This window comes from Panthera onca, chromosome E1 (assembly GCF_046562875.1).
Source record: "Panthera onca isolate mPanOnc1 chromosome E1, mPanOnc1 haplotype 2, whole genome shotgun sequence".
Lineage (NCBI taxonomy): Eukaryota > Metazoa > Chordata > Mammalia > Carnivora > Felidae > Panthera > Panthera onca.
In genome coordinates, this window is record NC_138352.1 from 34,493,893 (window position 1) to 34,515,156 (window position 21,264).

Genomic DNA, 21,264 nt, shown 5'->3' on the forward strand with positions numbered 1-21,264 from the left:
CCCTGATTTACCATAAAATAGAGATTCCAAAGGTATAGAAAACCAAAATGTTTAAAAAGTGAAGACTAACCCAGCAATTCCACCTCTGGGCATACACCTGAAATTACGGAAAGCAGAGATTCACAGAAGTATTTGTATATCCAGGTTCACAGCAGCACAATAACTAAGTGGTGGAAGCAACCTAAGTTTCCACTGACAAATGAATGGATGGATAAACAAAATGTGGTCGTTTATACACACATATAGACAACTATCCAACCTTAAAAAGGAAGCAATTCTGACACATATTATAACAAGGATTAACTTTGAGAACGTTATGTTAAGTGAAATAAGCCACTCACAAAAGGGCAAATACTGCATGATTTCACTTATGTGAGACACCTAAAGTAGTCAAATTCCTAGAGACAGAAAGTAGAGTAATGATTTCCAAGGGAAGGAGAGAATGGGGAATTATTGTTTCGTGGGTACAGAATTTCAGTTTTCCAAGATGAAAAGAGTTCTGGAGAAGAATGGCCATGATGACTGCATGACAATGTGAATGTCTTCAATGCCACTGAACTGTACATTTAAAAATGGTTAAAATGTTAAATTTTGTTAAATGTATTTTATCGCAATTACAATAACTAAATTTAAAAATTAAAGCCTAAAGATTCTGTATTTAAAAAACTACATGTTATAAAATGAATTCATATAATAAATAGAATAAATACAATCTGACAAGAACTAATTGAGTAATAGAGAACTAAAGTGGTATCAATGTAGAATCAGTAATTTTATTTTTTGTTTCTCAAATTATTACACACTGCCCATTTTTCAGACTATACTGCCTGTTGATTATTAAAGTTTGTTTAAAATAAGTCTTACACAATTTCTAAACCACTAAAAAATTATACTCAATATAATTTATTGTTAAATGTATCTTACTCTAGTTTACCTCCTCAGAAACTGGTAATTTCTCTATGATAGAGTTATGTATTAAACCACAGTTTAAAAAAGTAATAAGCTCACTTCAGCAGCACATATACTAAAAAATTAAAAGCAAGGGACACAAGCTGGAAGGCTTTTGGCATGCCACAAATGTCCTGTTTAAGGCTCTAGGCACAATTTTAATGGGTATATTTAGTTTCTGAAAGAAAATTCACTGCGATAGACAATATTTCTACACTTTTCTTTAAGTACATTTTACGTTTTTGAAAGAATTCCCATCTACCCCTAATTTAAACCAGTATGTCATTCTCTAACATACCAGTAAGAATGTATATATTTCACCCACCTCAGTAGACTGCTTCCCACTATAAGACATTTTCTTGATAGCCACCACTTCATTGGTGCGCACATCTCGTGCCTAAAAAAATAAAGGACCGTTGTGAAAATGAACACAATAAATCTGGGCAATTATTTATCTCTCTGAGCATAAAAGCATTTATAAGCTATCATGTCAAAAAGGACATCAAAAGTGCTTTCAAATACCTTAAAAAAATAATAAATATATATGAAAACTTATCAAATTATCCAGGAGCTCATACTTTGGAAAGAAAAATAAAGCAAGTTTATTTTTAGTGATCTACTTGAGAGAAAAAATATAGAAATTTTAATAGTACTATAAACAGAAAGAAAACAAGACTAGTTAGTATATGTAAATCTATGCTAATCGATTTTGAAATCTCAATGAAATGGACAGTTTTCTAGGTAAGAATTAATAAAACTGATCTAAAGAAAAAATGTAAAAAAAAAACAATGGTGGCAGATTGAATACCAATTAATTATCTTTAAAATAGCCTTAAGTGGAAAATAGTTTTACCAGCGGAACTTTCCAAGATATAAGTGGGAACAAAGGAAAAGATATCCCATTAGTTTTATGAAGGCAGTATAACCCAATAACTAAAACCTCACAAATAGCACAAAATAGAGTACCAATTTTGTTTGAAAATATAGATAAAAGCTCTAAATAAAATTTAAAAACCAAATATTACATGGCATTAAAAGAAATTTTCATTTGGATAAAATATACTACAATCATATAAATGAAAAAGACTCTGATAATAGGAAAACACTTCATCATTTCAATTTTTTTTAAGTTAAAGGGGAAAAATATCATGTAAATGCTCAATAAATGCTAGAAATGCAGGAAAGGCCGAATGCTAAATGTACTCAGCTGCAGGAAAGGTAAAATTCCTAGAAAACCCAGATGAGAAAGGTAATTCCTCAACATGACAAATCATGTCTATTGTAAACAACTGCTAATCAGAATTAAGAATGCTACAATGATATCACAATTATTTACCATTCTTATGGAACTTCTGAAAAAAGTAATAAAAATGTAACAGAAATACAATTTTTAACTCTTGGAAAGGAAGGCCAAACTCTTACTATATGTATATATACACACACACAGTATTGAGTTCATAAAAGGGTCAAGACCATCTCAAATCACCTGTGGAAGAAATGATCTTCAGTTTAGACTTTAATAAATTCCAAAAGGTCAAAATACTCTAAAATTAATTATGATGACAGCTATAACTCCTATTTACTAAAATCATTGGAATGCACAATTAAAGTTGGTGAACTTATGGTACGTAATTCATGCCTCAAAACTTGTTAAAAAAATAAATAGCACGTATGTAAATTATACCTCTACAGCATTGCTTTAAAAACTTTTTAAAAAAAGACACTGTTTGGGGGACGCCTGGTGGCTCAGTCGATTAAGTGTCCAACTTCGGCTCAGGTCATGATCTCATGATTCCTAAGTTCAAGCCCTGCATTGGGCTCTGTGCTGACATCTGGGAGCCTGGAGCCTGCTTCGGATTCCATGTCTCTCTCTCTCTCTCTCAAAAATAAACATTAAAAAAATTTTTTTAAATTTTTTTAATGGAACTATATGTGGTCTTTTGTGTTTGCTCCTTTCATTTAGCATAATGTTCTCAAGATTCATGACTAATGCTGTTAAGCATCATTTTTTGTGCTTCGTGGCCATTTGCGTATCTTCTTTGGAGAAATGTTAATTCAGATCCTTTACCCATTTTTAAATTGTCTTTTCATGACTGAGTTATAACAGTTCTTTATATTCTAGACAAATCCCTTATCAGATATGTGATTTAAAAATATTTTCTCCTGTTTTGTAGATTGTCTTTCAAAGTTTTGAAACACAGAAGTTTTTTTTATTTTGATGAAGTCCAGTTTTTTGTATTTAAAACATTTTTTAATGTTTTATTTATTTTTGAAAGAGAGAATGTGAGCAGGGGAGAGACAGAGGGGGACAGAGAATCGGAAGTGGACTCTGTGTAGACAGCAAAGAGCTCAATGTGGGACTTGAACCCATGAACCACGAGATCATGACCTGAGCTGAAGTCAAGACGCTTAACTGACTGAGCCACCCAGACGGCTGTATCTACTTTTTTTTGTCGCTCATGCTTTTGGTGTCATATCTAAGAATCCTTTGCCAAAACCAAGATTGTGCAGATTTACCCCTATGTTTTCTTCTAAAGTGTTATAGTTTTAACTATTACATATAGGTCTTTGATCCATTTTGAAAAAAAAAAATTTTTTGAGGTTTATTTTTTATTTTTGAGACAGAAAGAGAGCATGAATGGGGGAGGGTCAGAGAGAGAGGGAGACACAGAATCTGAAACAGGCTCCAGGCTCTGAGCTGTCAGCACAGAGCGCGACACGGGGCTAGAACTCACAGACCGCGAGATCATGACCTGAGCCGAAGTCAGATGCTTAACCGACTGAGCGACCCAGGCGCCCCTCTTTGATCCATTTTGAATTTTTACATATGGTATGAAGGATCCAATCTCACTGTTTTGCATTAAACAGCTGCACTTTTTAATTAACCTAAGATAAAGCTTGATTTAAAAGTGGGTATACTAGGGGCGCTTAGATGGCTCAGTAGGTTGAACATATGACTTCAGCTCAGGTCATGATCTCATAGTTCATGGTTCAAGCCCCACAATGGGCTGTGTGCTGACAGCTCAGAGCCTGGAGCCTGCTTCAGATTCTATGTCTCCCTGTCTCTTTGCTCCTCCCCTGCTTGTTCTCTTTCTCTCTCTCAAAAATAAGTAAACATTAAAAAATAAAAGAGGGTATACCAAATGCAAATCAATATTCTGGATCAGATTCTAAAAACAGAAGAGACAGTAGTTTTAAAAACTGGAAAACTCTGAGTATGTGGTTTATGGTATCATTTGATCAATATTGATTTCTTAGTTGTGATAAAGGTAATGTTGATAAAACATTATATAACATGTTAACATTAAGAGAAATGGGTGAAAATTACATGGAAAGGGGCGCTTGGGTGGGTCAGTGGGTTAAGCGTCTGACTTCGGCTCAGGTCATGATCTCACACTCCGTGAGTTCAAGCCCCGTGTCGGGCCCTGTGCCGACAGCTCAGAGCCTGGAGCCTGCTTCGGATTCTGTGTCTCCCTCTCTCTCTGCCCCTCCCCTGCTCATGCTCTCTCTCACTCTCAAAAATGAATGTTAAAAAATTTTTTTAAATTAAAAAAAAAAGAAAATTACAGGGAAAAACTCTTTACTGTAACTGCAAAATCTTCTGCAATGTTAAGATATTTTATAATAGTAAATTAAAGGGGCTACTGGGTGGCTCACTCAATCATCCAACTTCGGCTCAGATCATGATCTTGTGGTTTCTGAGTTTGAGCCCCGCATCGGGCTCTGTGTTGACAGCTCAGAGCCTGGAACCTGCTTTGCATTCTGTGTCTCCCTCTCTCTCTGCCCCTCCCCTGCTCACGCTCTGTGTCTGTCTCTCAATAATAAATGTTAAAAAAGTTTCTTAAATAAAATAGTAAATTAAAAAAATGAGTATAATTTATTAAAATCCAAACTTATTAGTAATGATTACATTAAAATTAAATGACAAAATGAGATCCTTTGCCTATTATGTCTAAAAATAAAAATATGTAATGTCTACAAATGTTTTTCTCTCCTTTGGGACCACATGTTGTGCTTCCTCATCATGCCTTATTAGTCTCCTCTAATCTAGAACAATTCCTCAACCTTTGTCTTTTATGACACTGTCATTTTTTTAAAAATATGCAGTGATATTTTATAGAATGTTATTAAATTTGTGCTTGTCTGGCATTTCTTCAAGATTAGATTCTGGTTATACGTCCTTGGCCAAAATACTGCAAGAGTAATATCGTGTCCTTTTCAGTGTAGGTATACAAGGTCTGTCTGTTCCTCCTTGATGTTACTAATTTTTATAACCCACTCAAGCACTGTCTCTTCTTTTCCAATGTATACAGTTAGAGTTACTATTTTCTACCTTGTATCTAACAAGGAATTTGTGAAGAGATATTTTTTTTAAGTTTATTTATTTATTTTAAGAGACTGAGCACAAGCAGGGGAGGGGCAGAGAGAGAATCCCAAGCAGGTTCTGCACTGTCAGGGAGGGGCCCGCTGTGGGATCATGATCTGAGCCAAAATCAAAAGTCAAAGGCTTAACCTACTGAGCCACCCAGGCACCACCGTGGAGAGATACTTTTAAATCACGTAAACATCCTGCTCCAAAAACTTTTCCCCTAGATTACCAACCACTGAAGTTTCTAGCCCCAAACAATCTTCACTATGATGATTACAAAATGTTGATTTTTTCCAACTCTACCATTCCCTTCACATTTAACAGTCAGCATTCTGTTATAAGGAAAAGCCCTCCTTTTTTTTTTTTTTAATTTTTAATGTTTATTTTTGAGAGAGACACATAGGGAAAAGCCCTCCCTTTTTTTTTTTTTTTTTTTTTAATTTTTTTTCAACGTTTTTTATTTATTTTTGGGACAGAGAGAGACAGAGCATGAACGGGGGAGGGGCAGAGAGAGAGAGAGACACAGAATCGGAAACAGGCTCCAGGCTCCGAGCCATCAGCCCAGAGCCTGACGCGGGGCTTGAACTCACGGACCGCGAGATCGTGACCTGGCTGAAGTCGGACGCTTAACCGACTGCGCCACCCAGGCGCCCCAAGCCCTCCCTTTTTATTCATCCATCTATTATCAGTCATGGAAATGATGGATTCCTATTTTTATTCAATAGGCTATAATTGATTACCATTACAATTTTTTTTTTAATGTTTATTTACTATTGAGAGAGAGAGAGAGAGAGAGAGAGAGATACAGAGTGAGCAGGCAAGTGGTAAAGAGAGGGAGACAGAATCCGAAGCAGGTTTCAGGCTCTGAGCTGTAAGCACAGAGCCTGCTGCTGGGTTTGAACCCACAAACTGCAAGATCATGACTTGAGCTGAAGTCAGTTGCTTAACCGACTGAGCCACCCAGGTACCCCAATCCGTTACCATTTTATATTGATGCTCAAATAATTCCAGATTTGGCCAGTGGGAGCTCCCTCACTCTGGTTTCATGTCCTTTTGCCAGGCCCCATCTTTTTTTTTTCTAAAGCATTTTTTAACTTTCTGGCACAAGATTTCCTAAGGCTTATCTTTTAATGTTCTATCCCTGAAACAGAATGAGCCATTACTCCAAGGAGCTCTTGCTCGGTTTAGTGAGGAATTCAAGATCCGAATATTCTCTGGTACTGAGGTATCACTGCGGTGACCTTCTTGCAGCAGATAGGCAGATAGGTAGATAGGTAGATAGGTAGGTAGGTAAGTAGGTAGGTAGGTAGGTAGGTAGGTAGATAGAGACAGACAGACAGACAAAGAAGATATATCCTATCAAATCCCACAGGGTTCTTCCTTACTTTCCCTGATTCCATATTTCTCTCTTCTTTCAAAGTTAGGATCCTGACTCTAAATAACATCAATATTGGGGCCCCTCGGTGGCTCAGTCTGTTAAGTGGCTGACTCTTCATGATCTCAGGGTTGTGAGTTCAAGCCCCACCTCGAGCTCTATGCTCACAGCTTGGAGCCTGCTTCAGATCCTGTCTTCCTCTCTCTGCCCCTTCCCAGCTCCCAAGTGCGCGCTCTCTCTCTCTCTCTCAAAAATAAACGTTAAAAAAATTTTAAATAATATCAATATTATTCACTGCTCAATCCTTTAACACATAGTTTCAGAACTGTCACATCCATCTGAATATGTAAGAAATGTATTAAGAGTTGAAAATTTGTCTCCAGTTTCCTTTTCCCAAGACTGAGGGTATGTAGTTAAAATATGGTGTACAAAAATTACTTGTATTAGTTCTATTCTGTCCTCCAATGTGGTTATACCTGAAATACAGTTGGATTCATTGTTCCTGTTTTCCTTTGATTTCAGTGACATGCCCCACCCCCCACATACTGAGTAAATTTTAATTTTTAAATATGTAAAGCATTTATTACCCAAAGAGGTGAATTCAAATAAGGATCATTCCATCCTCTATCTCTTCCATTCTATTCCCCACAACTGTCACCATTCTATATCTTGAATTGTTGATTGTATAGGGGCATAATTTGTCTAATTTCATCAAACTATATACATTTAATATCTGTATATTTATGTACATAAATTGTACTCAATAAAAACAGTCAATTTAAAAAATACTACTGGCACACTGAATGTCTACAAGTCAGGGTTTTCTCAGTGTGGTTCTTTTATTGGGCCCAATTCTAAGATTCTATGTATATTTTTCCTCTGTTCTGTATTTCTCCACACTAGTGTATATGGAGGAACAAGCATAAATACAGACAAAACTATAATACAAAAAAAGTCTTGTTTTTGAAATAATCTGTTTTCTAGGTCCCTCTTCCTTCAACTAGTGTCCAATCTGGAAAGTAAACAAATGTGATCAACATCAAATGCACACTTACGACATGTGTACATAACAAGATTCTTCAAGGATATATACCTAACTGTTAATAATAGCTGTCCTTGGGTAGTGAAATTACAGATGGAGTTTTTATTCTTTACTCTTTTTGTGTCCAACTTACAAATGGGATATAAATCAAAAGTTCAAATTGTTGGGGCGCCTGGGTGGCTCAGTCGGTTAAGTGTCCTACTTCAGCTCAGGTCATGATCTCACAGTCTGTGGGTCCCGCATCGGGCTCTGTGCTGACAGCTCAGAGCCTGGAGCCTGCTTCCGATTCTGTGTCTCCGTTTCTCTCTGCCCCTCCCCTGCTCATGCTCTGTCTCTCTCTGTCGCAAAAATAAATAAAAACATTAAAAAAATTAAAAAAAAAAAAAAAAAGTTCAAATTGTTAAGAATTTGAAACAAATTTTCTCTAGGGGAATAATATTTTAAATTGTGATTTTATTCCAAAGGTGCCCATTAAAAAAAATTAAATCCATAATAACTGTCAAAATGTTAAACATCTATGTAACATTTGTTGCTTGAGGGGAAAATAAGCAATTTTAATAGGAAGAAGAAATAAAGAATGTGAATGGAGTTTTTCCCCTACAGATTAAGAAAGGAATTCTTAGAGATGTTTTATTATGGCTTTAGAGTGGTAGGTCATTGGTTTGCTTTTATTTATTTGTTTATTTGTTATTATTTGAGAGAGAGCGAGTGTGCGAGCTCAGCATGAGCAGGGGAGGGGCAGAGAGAGGAGAGAGAGAATCCCAAGTAGGCTCCACTCTGTCAGCAGAGCCTAACACAGGGCTCGACCCCACAAACCATGAGATCATGACCTGAGCCAAAATCAAGAGTTGGGCACTTAACCCACTGAGCCACCCAGGCGCCCCCATTGGTTTGCTTTTAAAATTACAATTTTTAGGGGTGCCTTGGGTGGCTCAGCTGGTTGAGAGCATCATACTCTTTTTTTGTTAAGTTTATTTATTCTGAGAGAGACAGAGATCACAGGGGCAAAGAGTGAGGGAGAATCCCAGCAGGCTCTTTGCCACAAACCAACAAAGAGCCTGATGTGGGGCTCAAACTCACAAACTGGGAGATCATGACCTGAGCCAAAATCAAGGGTCAGATGCCTAACTGACTGAGTCACCCAGGTGTCCCAAGCATCCTACTCTTTATTTTGGCTTAGATCATGATCCCAGGGTCATGAAATTGAGCCCCACATCTGGCCCTGTGCTGAGCCTGGAGCCTGCTTAAGATTCTTTCTTTGTCTCTGTCTCTCTCTCCCTCCCTCCCTCTAACCCACTGCCCTGCTCATGCTCACTCATAAAATAACAATCTTAAAAATAATAAACATGTTTCTTTAGCTACCAATTTTATCACCTGGAATCTTTTATTTATGAAGCGTACATTATCTCTCTGAAGTCAAGAGAAACTTCCTTTTCTTTTTTAGAAAAAGTCAATTTCTGGTTACAAATGAGCTTAAAATTTTTTTTTCACGTTGAAATAATTAGACTTATAGAAGTGTTGCAAAAATAGTACAGTTACCATATATCCTTCACCCTGCTTCCCATGTTAGTATCTTTCATAGTACAGTACAATTATCAAAACTAGGAAATTAACAAGTTATTAACTATTAACTAAACTAAGACTTTATTTGAAGTTCACCAATTTTTCCACTAAAACATTTTTTTCTGTTTCAGGATCCTACATTGCTTGGATATCATGTTGCCTTAGTGTCTTTCAGCCTGTGACAATTCCTCAACCTTTCTTTGTCTTTCATGACTTTGACACTTTTGAAAGACTATTGGTTATTTTGTTAACAGTGCCCAAACTGAGTTTATTTCCTCACGATTAGATTAATAAGAACAACACAGAAATGATGTGTCCTCAGTGTCATGTCAAGAGACGGGGTACATGATGTGAACACTGTTGATATTAACCTTGATCACTTAGTTAAGGCAGTCTGTCAGATTTATCCACTGATTTTCCCATTTCAATTAATAAATATCTTTGGGACCATACTTGAGATTATGCATATATCCTGTTCCTCCTCAGACTTTAACCCACTAATTTTTGCATCTATCAGTGGATCCTGGTTGCAACAATTATTTCCCTTAGTCATGTTACATTTAATAACAGGAATTTTCATTATGTGTGTGTGTGTGTATGTATATCACACACACACACACACACACACACACCTCTGTGTTGTGTGAGACAGAAGTACTAATACCTTCACAATTCCAATCCAACGCCAAAAGGTTATACCTAGCCTCCCCCCTTTATTTGTAACTTCTTTCTCAGTAAAAAAACTGGTTTTCATTGTCTATAATATTATAATACATTTACTTATTCAAATCTACAATATAGTTTCAGAATTGCCAAACCATACACCTGTGAGAAACTAGAAACTAGAGTTCCTTTTGCCTTTAGTCTTATTCAGCCAAAATACTGTTTCCAGGGGCGCCTGGGTGGCTCAGTCAGTTGAGCATCTGACTTCGGCTCAGGTCATGATCTCAGAGTCTGTGAGTTCGAGCCCTGCATCGGGCTCCGTGCTGACAGCTCAGAGCCTGGAGCCTATTTCAGATTCTGTGTCTCCCTTTCTCTCTGACCCTCCCCCGTTCATGCTCTGTCTCTCTCTGTCTGTTGTTTAAAAACAACAACAACAACAACAACAACAACAACAACAACAACAACAAAATACTGTTTCCAAAATCATTTAAGAGTAGGTTCTTTTCTTTCCCACCCACTTCTGTGTGTTTATGTTATTCATTTATAATACAGTTAAGGTTCAGGGCACCTGGGTGGCTCAGTCAGTTAAGCGTCTGACTTCGACTCAGGTCATGACCTCACGGTCTGTCCGTTTGAGCCCTGCACTGGGCTCTGTGCTGACAGCTCAGAGCCTGGAACCTGCTTCAAATTCTGTGTCTTCCTCTCTCTCTGCCCCTCCCCTGCTCATGGATGTCTGTCTCTGTCTCTCAAAAACAAACTTTATAATACAGGTAAGGATAATTTGCTATAGTCTGTAGTCCATTTATGTTTCCCCATAACATAGTTTTTTTTTTTTTAATCAACATTAATGAACATTTAATAAACAGGTAAAATTCACTCTTTGTGGCATGCACTGTGAAGTAGATTACAATTTTTGGCAATTATCAACAAAACTACCATTAAATATTTATAGTTTTTAAAAATATTTTTAATGTTTATTTATTTTTGAGAGTGAGCAGGTAGGGGCAGAGAGAGGGGAACAGAGGATCCAAAGCGGGCTCTGTACTGACAGCAGAGAGCCTGATGTGGGGCTTAGACCCACGAATCACAAGAACCAAAGTTAAGAGGCTTAACCAACTCAGTCACCCAGGCACCCCATTTAAAGTTTTTTGTGTGAACTTGAGTTTTCATTTCTCATGGATTAATATTTAGGAGTGAGATTGTTAAACACAATAGTATGTTTAACTTTTTTTTAAGAACTGCCAAACTGTTGGGGCACCTGGGTGGCTCAGTCTGTTAAGCATCCAACTTTGGCTCAGGTAATGATCTCACGGTCTGTGAGTTCAAGTCCCGCATCGGGCTCTGTGCCAACAGCTTGGAGCCTGGAGCCTGCTTCGGATTCTGTGTCTCCCTCTCTGTCTCTGACAGCCCCCCTCCCGCCCCCCCCTCATGCTCTGTTTCTCTCGGTCTCAAAAATAAATAAACGTTTAAAAAAAAAAAAAAAAGATCTGCCAAACTGTTTTCCACAGTGGCTAGACCATTTTACATTCCTGCCAGCAATAAATGAGATTTCTAATTGCTTGACATGTTCACCAGTACTTGGCATTCTATTTCTTTCATCTCATCTTTATTTCTAAGTCATTCTAACAGGCATGCAGTGATATCTCACTGTGGTCTTAACTTGTATTTCCTTTAAAACTAATGATGTTAAGTTTCTTTTTATATTTTTATTAACCATCTGTTTTTTTTTTTTGTTTTGTTTTGTTTTGTTTTGGTAATGTGTCTGTTTAGACTTTTGCTCAACGTTTATTAGGTTGTTTTCTTATCTATGTTTATTAGGGGCTTTAACAACCTTTATTAAGTTGTCTTCTCTGTTTGTTCTGGATACTAATCCTTTGTCATATATGTAACATGAAAACACTTTCTGACAGTCTGTGGCTTTCCTTTTCATCTCTTAAAAGCATCTTCCAAAAACCAAAAGTTTTTAATTTTGATAAAGCTCAATTTATAAATTTTATCTGTTTGGATGGATAATGCTTTTCGTGTTAACAACTTTCTCCTATATTTTATTCTAAGAAGCTTCATAGGCTTTAAATGTAGAATACAATCCATTTTGCATTAATTTTTATGTAAGGTGTAAGTCAAAGTTTATTTTTCTTTTTCTTTTAAGATTTTATCATTATTTTAATGTTTACTTGTTTTTGAGAGAGAGAGCACAGACGCGAGAGCTTGGGGGTGGTGGTGGAGAGGATCTGAAGCAGGCTCTATGTCCAAGCAGAGCCCCAAAACTGTGAGATCATGACCTGAGCCAAAGTTGGACGCTTAACTGACTGAGCCACTCAGGTACCCCTAGATTTTATTTTTAAGTAATCTCTACACCCATCATGGGACTGAAACTCACAATCCTGGGATCAAGAGTCGCATGCTCCACCAATTGAGTCAGCCAGGTGTCCGTCAAAGTTTATTTTTATGCACATGCACGTCCAATTGCTCTGGCACTATTTGTTGAAAAATCTATCCTTTCTTCATTGATCTGCCATTGCACCCTTGCCAGGAATCCGTTCACTACATTTGTATGGGTCTATGTCTGGACTCTAGGTTTTGTTTATGAATTTATCCTTTCAACAATATCATATTATCTTGATTACTGTAGGTTTTTGAAATCAGATGGTTTGAGTTCTTGAACTTGTTCACTTTTTCAGAATTGCTTTGGCTATTCTAGTTCCTTTGCTTTCCCCCAAATTTTAGAATCTGCTTGTCAATATCTATTTTAAAAGCCTGCTGGGATTTTTATTGGGAATGCACTGAATCTATACATCAATCTGGAAACAGCTGACAGCATAACATTATTTAGTCTTCCAATCTATCAACACAGTATATCTCTTCAGTTATTTAGGTTTCCTTGGAATTTTTTCAATGTTTTATGGTTTTCAGAATACAAATCTTGTCCATTTTTTGTTGAATTTAAACTGAAGTTATTTCATTTTGTGGGTATTACAGACAGTACTTCTAGAATAAAACAAGTTCCAGTTGTTCACTGCAGACATACAGAAATACAATAGGTTTTCGTATATTGAGCTTGTATCCTGCAACTTTGCTAAACCCACCTATTAATTCCGGGCATCCTTTTGTAAACTGTTTGGGAATTTCCAAAGTAAATAATCATGTTGTATGTAACACGGTAAATATGTGGATAAATTTTAAAACTATTTTTTCTCTTAGATTCTTTAAAATATATAGGACTAAAGCAAAAATTGTTAACACTGAATTCTGGATTTATAATGCATGCAAATGTGGGGTGCCTGGTGAGCTTAATTGGTGGAGTGTACAACTCTTGATCTTGGGGTGGTGAGTTTGAGCACCACATGGGGTATAGAGATTACTTGGTGCATTTGGGTGACTCAGTTGGTTAAGTGCCTGATTCTTGATTTCAGCTCAGGTCATGACTTCCTGGTTCGTGAGATCGAACCCTGCATTGGGCTCTGTGCTGACAGCTCAGAGCCTGCTTGGGTTTTTCTCTCTCTCTCTCAAAATAAGTAAATAAATACTAAAAAAAAAAATAATATATATATATATATATTTTTTTTTATATATTTATATATATATATTTTATATATATACATATATATATATTTTTTTACATTTGTTTATTTTTGAGAGACAGAGCACAAGTCGGGGAGCAGCAGAGAGAGAAGGAAACACAGAATCTGAAGCAGGATCCAGGCTCTGAGCTGTCAGCACAGAACCCGACGTGGGGCTTGAACTCACAAACTATGAGATCATGACCTGAGCCAAAGTTGGGACGCTTAACCAACTGAGCCACCCAGGTGCCCCTACAAAAAGGATACAGGGAGGAGTACATAATTTCTACATTTTCCTTGAAGTGATTAACAAATAAACTGAAAAGAAGATGGGATATTCTTCTTGTAGAGAATAAGATAATAATAGAGGAACACCTGAGTGGCTCAGTTGGTTAAGTGTCCAACTCTTGATTTTGGCTCAGGTCATGAACTCACAGTTCTTGAGATTGAGCCCCTCCCCTCCCACTGGGCTCTGCACTGATAGCAAGGAGCCTGCTTGGGATTCTCTCTCCTTCCCTCCTTCCTTCCCTCTATCTCTCTCAAAACAAACATTAAAAAAAAAAAGAAAATAATAGAAAAGTTTTAAGTGTTTGTATATACACATAACCAAATGCTATGTAGAACAGAAATAAATGAACTGTAAGTAATTAAAGAGTACAATACTGGGGTGCCTGGGTGGCTCGGTTGGGCAACCGATTTCGGCTTAGGTCACGATCTCACAGTTTGTGAGTTCAAGCCCTGCGTCAGGCTCTGTACTGACAGCTCAGAGCCCGGAGCCTGCTTTGGATTCTGTGTTTCCCCCTCTCTCTGTCCCCTCCCCTGCTCACACTCTGTGTCTGTCTCTCAATAATAAATAAATGTTAAAAAAAAAAAATTAAAAAAAAAAAAAGAGTACAATACTGCATGTCATCTATTCTCACTGCCTGAGAATAAGGTGAAGACAAAACTGGTTATAGGCCTAAAGACAAAGATAATGCTTTAGAGAGAGAGAAAAAAAAAAAAAAGGAAAAAAATATATACAACTAATATATATATATATACATATATACACACATATATATATATACAACTAATATATATATACATATATATATACACATATATATACAACTAATATATATACATACATATATATACATATATATATACAACTAATATATATATACATATATATACGTATATGTAATATATATACAACAAAAAATATATACAACTAATCATTTTGTTCGAAGCCATAAAACTGTGAAGATCCACTTGGGAGCCATTTTAATGAACCAATTAACAATGATCTGAAATCACCACCAAGTGTAAATAGTCTTTCTATATCTTTTTTGTATATTTATATCTTTCATTAACATTAAACAATTTGCTATAACCACTGAAAATATAAAACTTGCCAAGCTCCTAAAAGAATATATATTCACAAAACCTTACACTAGAAAAAAGAGGTAAACATTACATCTCATTTTTTAAAACAAAGAAAATACTTAAAAAATAAATAAATGAATTTGCTAGAATCATACATGGTCTGCCCTATTTGTTGGCAAGTTAGTTGGCTCCTAAGCCAGTGCAATGTAGCCCATCTACTGACATCATGCTGCTTATATTTAAGATACTGGAAACTAAAAGAGAAAATATTTTTTAAATGTTTATTTTTGAGAGAGACAGAGAGAGAGTAAGTGTGAGCAGGGGAGGGGCAGAGAGAAAGGGGGACAGAGGATCCGAAGTGGACTCTTTGCTGACAACAGAGAGCCTCCTGATTCAGGGCTCAAACTCAAGAACTGTGAGATCATCACCTGAGATCTGTCTCAGGTTGGATGCTTAACTAACTGAGCCATGCAGGTGCCCGAGACATTTTTATCTTCCTGGCAATGCAGAGATAGTCCTTTTGGACATCTGACTCTTTGGCTTGGTTTCAAATACTTAAGATACCAGCCCTTGATTAACCTGCCTGATGAGACAGCCAGCACAGCTGGCTCAATCAGAGTATATTTAGACTTAAGGTGATCCTTATGGTCAATTAATGAAAATTCAGAAATATTATACAAAGTACTTTTAGTCATCTAAAAAAAATTTGATGAGAGGGTCCTTCCTCTATATACCCTATAGATAGACACCACACATTAAGCTCTGTCATGGGGTAGGAGTGACAGGAAACAAAAACCAAAGCATGCATTCATGCGTACACACACATGCAACATATACACATACACAGGTTTACTTGATACCACGAAATACGAACGTTAGTAACCTAGAAATGTAACTGTGGCAAAAATATTCAATTCTGGGCTATATTCAAACTGCTCATTTACCTGGTACATGTTTCCTATACATCAAGACATTTAACAGAAAACACCTCCTTTGGGGCCACTGGATGGCTCAGTCTGGTTAAGCATCAAACTTGATCTCGGCTCAGGTCATGATCTCATGGTTCATGGGATGGAGCCTTGCCATCGGGCTCCGTGCTGACTGTACAGAGCCTGCTTGGGATTCTTGCTCTCCCTCTTTTTCTACCCATGCCCCACTCACCCTCTTTCTCTCTCAAAACAAATAAAAAGGAAAGGAAAGGAAAGGAAAGGAAAGGAAAGGAAAGGAAAGGAAAGGAAAGGAAAGGAAGGAAGGAAGGAAGGAAGGAAGGAAGAAAGAAAGAAAGAAAGAAAAGAAAACACCTGATATGAGTAGTTGCCCTTGACTCCTTGAGGCTTTCATGCATGTACCCATGCATTTCCTGATGGGTGGTCCTAATCTGAACCTAGGTTTCCTGACTTCCTAAAACAGCATTTTTCTGGTTTCCCTCCCTCAGACATACAGTAATTAGTATAGGTCAGTGAATCTTTGTTATGCCTTCCAATAAGTCAGAAGTCAGCACACATTTTCTATAAAGAAATATTAGTATTAGTATTTTAGGCTTTCTGAGCCAAATACATATATTATCCTTTTTATGTTGCATCTTCTTCTTCCTTTTTTTTAAGTAATCTCTACATCCAACATGGGGCTCGAACTTTATAACCCCAAAATCAAATGTGGCATGCTCTACTGACTGAGCCAGCCAGGAGTCCCTGTAAAAACCATTCTTAACTTGGAAGTTGAGCAAAAGTGGTTCATAGGCTGGATTTATTTGGCCCATGGGCTATCGTTTCCCAGACACTACTATAGATTAATCCTTAGTTAACACTTTTCCACATTTGGTTCGAAACTTTCTAAAATACATATTATCACCATATTGTCATTACTTAACATTGAAAAGGATTTGAGAATACATATTCTCACCCTTGGTTCCAAAGTACTTCTTCATATATCTCCTGAGAACAAAAACATTCTCTTAAATAACCCCAATACATTATCAAATTTAGAAAATTTAGTATTGATAGAATACTATTATCTAGTGCATATATAGTCCATACTCAAATTTCACCAACTATCTTAGTAATGTCCTCTATAGGAATTATTTTCCAATCTCTGATCACATATTGTGTTTAACTGGGTCTCTTCTAAGCCAGCTCCTGATATCCAGTTTAAACCAATTTGCTTTAGTTGGTCCCATGAGATCCTTACTTTGGGAACTATGCAACTTTCTCTCCCAAACACAGCTCTCTGAAATGTTCTAGCCTGCCTAGGACAATCCCAAAAACTATTGCATAAGGAAGTCTAAGCACTAGAGAATCACCCCCATACACACACAAAATTATTTTCCATGGGTGAGGCACTACAATGTGTACCCTCTTATCAGAAAACAAGTTCTCTTATCCTATCAATTTAAACTTGAGCTCAAAAATATGTATTCATGGGGCACCTGGCTGGCTCAGTCAGTAGGGCAGACAACTCTTGATCTCAGGGTCATGAGTTCAAGTCCCACATTGGGTGTAGAGCTTACTTAATTAATAAAAAAAAAAGTGTATTCACCTCTCTACCCTCAGTGCCACTATCTATTTAAGCTCTCAGTATTTCATAAATTATTATAAAAGCTTCATTACTACAAAAGCTTCTCTTCTTTGATCTTTGACAATGCCAATCTTTCCTCCACACTTTCCTCCACACTTTTTATAACAAATGGAAATGCAATATTTCTCTTGCACTTCAGTGGTTCCCTCAAAACTTGAGAATAAAGCCTACATTTCTTTAGTGTTTGTTTATTTTTGAGAGAGAGAGAGAGAGAAAACGTGAGCAGGGTAGGGGCGGTGGGGTGGGGGTGGGGAGACAACAGAGAATCTGAAGTGGACTGTGCTGACAGCAGAGAACCCAATGTGGGGCTCAAACTCAAGACCCTGAGATCATGATCTGAGTTGACGTTGGACGCTTAACCTACTGAGCCACCCAGGTGCCCCTAGCCTACATTTCTGAGTACAGGGTAGGGGGCTGTCTTCAAAAGCCTTTGCTTGCCTTTCCTTTTTACCTTCCTCTGATACATCCTCAAGTCCCAACTGCAACCTTAATTCAAAACCAACTTGCTTCACTTGCTTCAACAAGGACTACTGACAAGTTATGGATTGGGGTAATACAATTTTATAGATTTAAAATTTTTAAATCGTTGACATTTTGCTAATATGTGATGTAACTCAGTCCCTTTAATGTAAGAAAAGGATAATAACATTACTTCCCCCAATGGATAGATCATATGGGCAGGTCTAAAGAAAAGAGAAAATCTATGGAAATTCTATACTTTCCATTATTAACAATGAAACACCAATTGCTCCAAAAACACATATATTTACAGAATGATATATGAAAAGCCCAAACAAGTACAAATAATATCAAACATTAACCTAAGAAAATCTCACTACTACTTCTTGCCCAAACAACCATAAAAACAGGAAGTATATGCAAAGCAATTGTATGAAACTGTTAAAGAGCAACAAATGCAGGCAAGGCTTTAGAGACGAGAATTAGAATGCTTGCGAGAAGAATAAAACACAAAGTGAGATGTAAATTTACTCCAGCTTTATCCCTGAACACGTGGTACAAGAAAATAGAGTCCAAGAAGAAAGCTAAGGTGAGGAGACAGAGGCCAGAGAATAAGAGTTTCCAAAATGTAAGACTTTACACAGCATCATCTCAGAAAACAAAGCTGAAAAGCAGCAGCAAATTATCAAAAATCTGCAAATTATCCTCAAGTAAATAATCAACTTCTAAGCACATAGCTGCATAAGGCTCCCAGATACCCAGCAGAAAATAGCAGCTGGAAGACTAATCAGCAAAGCTGTCAAAACACAAGAAGTGCTGGAGAGATGGAGATTGGAATTCAAACCCCACCAAAATGATTGAGCCTTGATAAACACCCAAACATTCAGTTGGAATCCCAGAAGGGCCTTGCTTTAAGAGTAAGAATCAGGCCTAGTAACAAAGGCAAAACTGATACCAACTAGTCTTAACAAAGCCTAAAACCAAACCTCAAGGTGATTCACCAATATACCATTAGCTGGCCAAAAGAAAATCCAACTGGGAACACCTAGGTGGCTCAGTCAGTTAAGTGTCTGACTTCGGTTCAGGTCATGATCTCACAGACTCTGAGTTCAAGCCCCTCATCAGGCTCCATGCTGACAGCTTAGAACCTGGAGCCTGCTTTGGATTCTGTCTCTCTCTCTATCTCTGCCCCTCCCCAGCTCGTGCTTTGTCTCTCTCTCTCTCTCAAAAATAAACATTTAAAAAAATTTAAAAAAAAAAAAAAAAAAAAGAAAATGCAACTGTCTTTGAAGAAAAATAACATCACCCAAAATATCTATAAATTGTCCTCTATGATATAGAGTGACCAATCAAAAATTATAAAGCCTGATAAAAGTAGATCAAATACTGAAGAGCAAAAGAAACTATAAACAAACCCAATGAGGACTCAAACACTGGGATTACCAGACAGATTAAACATACACAAAAGGGGCGCCTGGTTGGCTCAGGTCATGATCTCATAGTTTGTGGGTTTGAGCCCCACATCAGGTTCTGTGCTGACAGCTCATAGCCTGGAGCCTGCTTCGGATTCTGTGTCTCCCCCTCCCTCTCTTTCTCAAAAATAAAAGTAAATAAACATTAAAAAAAACTAAAACACACACACACAAGAGAATCAAAGGGCACCTGACTGGCTCAGTTGGTAGAGCATGCAACTCTTGATCTTGGGGCTGTTGAGTTCGAGCCTCAGGTTTGGTGTAGAAATGACTTAAAAATAAATAAAATCTTAAAACAAAAAAAGAATCAGGGGCGCCTGGGTGACTCAGTCAGTTAAGCATCTGACTTTGGCCCAGGTCATGATCTCACGGTTCATGGGTTGAAGCCCCGTGTCAGGTTCTGTGCTGACAGCTCAGAGCCTAGAGCTTGCTTCAGATTCTGTGCCTCCTACCCTCTCTGCTCCTCACCTGCTCACACTCTTTTCTCTCTCTCCATAAATAAACATTTAAAGAAAATTTTTTAAATCAATCAATAAATAAAAAGAATCAAATGGACATTTCGGAAAAATTGCACAAAGAACACGAAACAGCTGAAATAGTATAAAGTTTTCACATTGTATAGTGGTAAAAGTGCTAAGTTAACTATAATAAGAATTATACTGGGGTGACAATTAAAATAATAAAAGAATGCAGGACCAAAATGTTATTATAAGGGAAAACTTATATATAGATATAGATATATACATATACACATATACATATATGTATCTTTCCATGGTGGGGAAAATGTATATTCATGTCTTTTTATTTGCTGTAATTTGAAGTTCTGTCGTCTGGGGCCTTGCTAACACGAAGGGACTGCCACTCCCAGAGTTAGCTAATTCACAGAGACAGCAAACAAGCACATCTTTCACATACAAATCACTAATCCAGAGCCCTTACCTCCAACAACCTCACAGTCTAGGATCCCTATTCTCTGCTTTAATTACCACAGGGCCAAACACTAGACAATTAGGGATAACTCCTGTATCCCAGAGCCTACTGAAAACGTATAAACTGAGTAATCCTATGGGTTCCTGGCTAACTCATAAACAGAGCATGTGACTCTTGATCTTCTGGTTGTAAATTCAAGCCCCAGTACTTAAAAATAAAACCTTAAACAAAACAAAATAAAACCCTAGATAATCTTAAACTTGCTTACCTTGCCTCACTTGCTTCTTCCCATAGAAACCACAATAATGCTCCTGCCCATGTTTTTCCCTTGCTTCTTCTGCCTCCTCACTGACACCAACACTTCCCCATGTGCCCCACTTTGGCGTGGCATGCCTCTCTCACTTGGATCTATTCAGTATAACAAACCACCTTTCCAGTGGCCATTCTTACCTGATCTGTTGGCCTCCCCATGCCTGAGTAAAACCTATATTTAAAACAATAACAACAACAATAAACTCTTGACTAATTAAAAAGATGACAAGAACAGGAGTGCCTGGTTGGCTCAGTCAATAGAACATGTGACTCTTGATCTTGCAGTCATGAGTTTAAGCCCCACACTGGGCATGGAGCTCACTTAAAAAAAAAAAAAAAAAGATGGCAAGAACAAAGAATATCAAAAGAACAGATAGGATAAATAGAAATCATATAAGAAAAAAAAAAACCAGATTTATGCCCAACTATAAATAGTAACTGCATCAAATATAAGTGGGCAAAACACCTCAATTAAAACTAAGATGAAATAGAGAAAAATCTCCTTGCTTTGCTCTTGGCAGAAATTTTCTGGATAGGACACCCAAGTGCAAGCAACAAATGCAAAAATAAGTAAGTGGGACTAAATCAAATTAAAAAGCTCTGCACAGCAGAACAATCAACAAAAT

The 21,264-nt window shown here is 37.1% G+C and overlaps 1 protein-coding gene across 1 annotated transcript in view; it reads right to left on the minus strand.

Moving 5' to 3' along the window:
- The window catches only part of TAOK1 (TAO kinase 1), a 145,137-nt gene that overhangs the window by 55,685 nt on the left and 68,188 nt on the right, over window positions 1-21,264 (minus strand). The window contains exon 3 of the mRNA XM_060646861.3: window positions 1,274-1,345. Within this exon, the coding sequence (XP_060502844.1) occupies window positions 1,274-1,345 (72 nt within the window). The remainder of the gene's footprint in view (window positions 1-1,273; window positions 1,346-21,264) is intronic.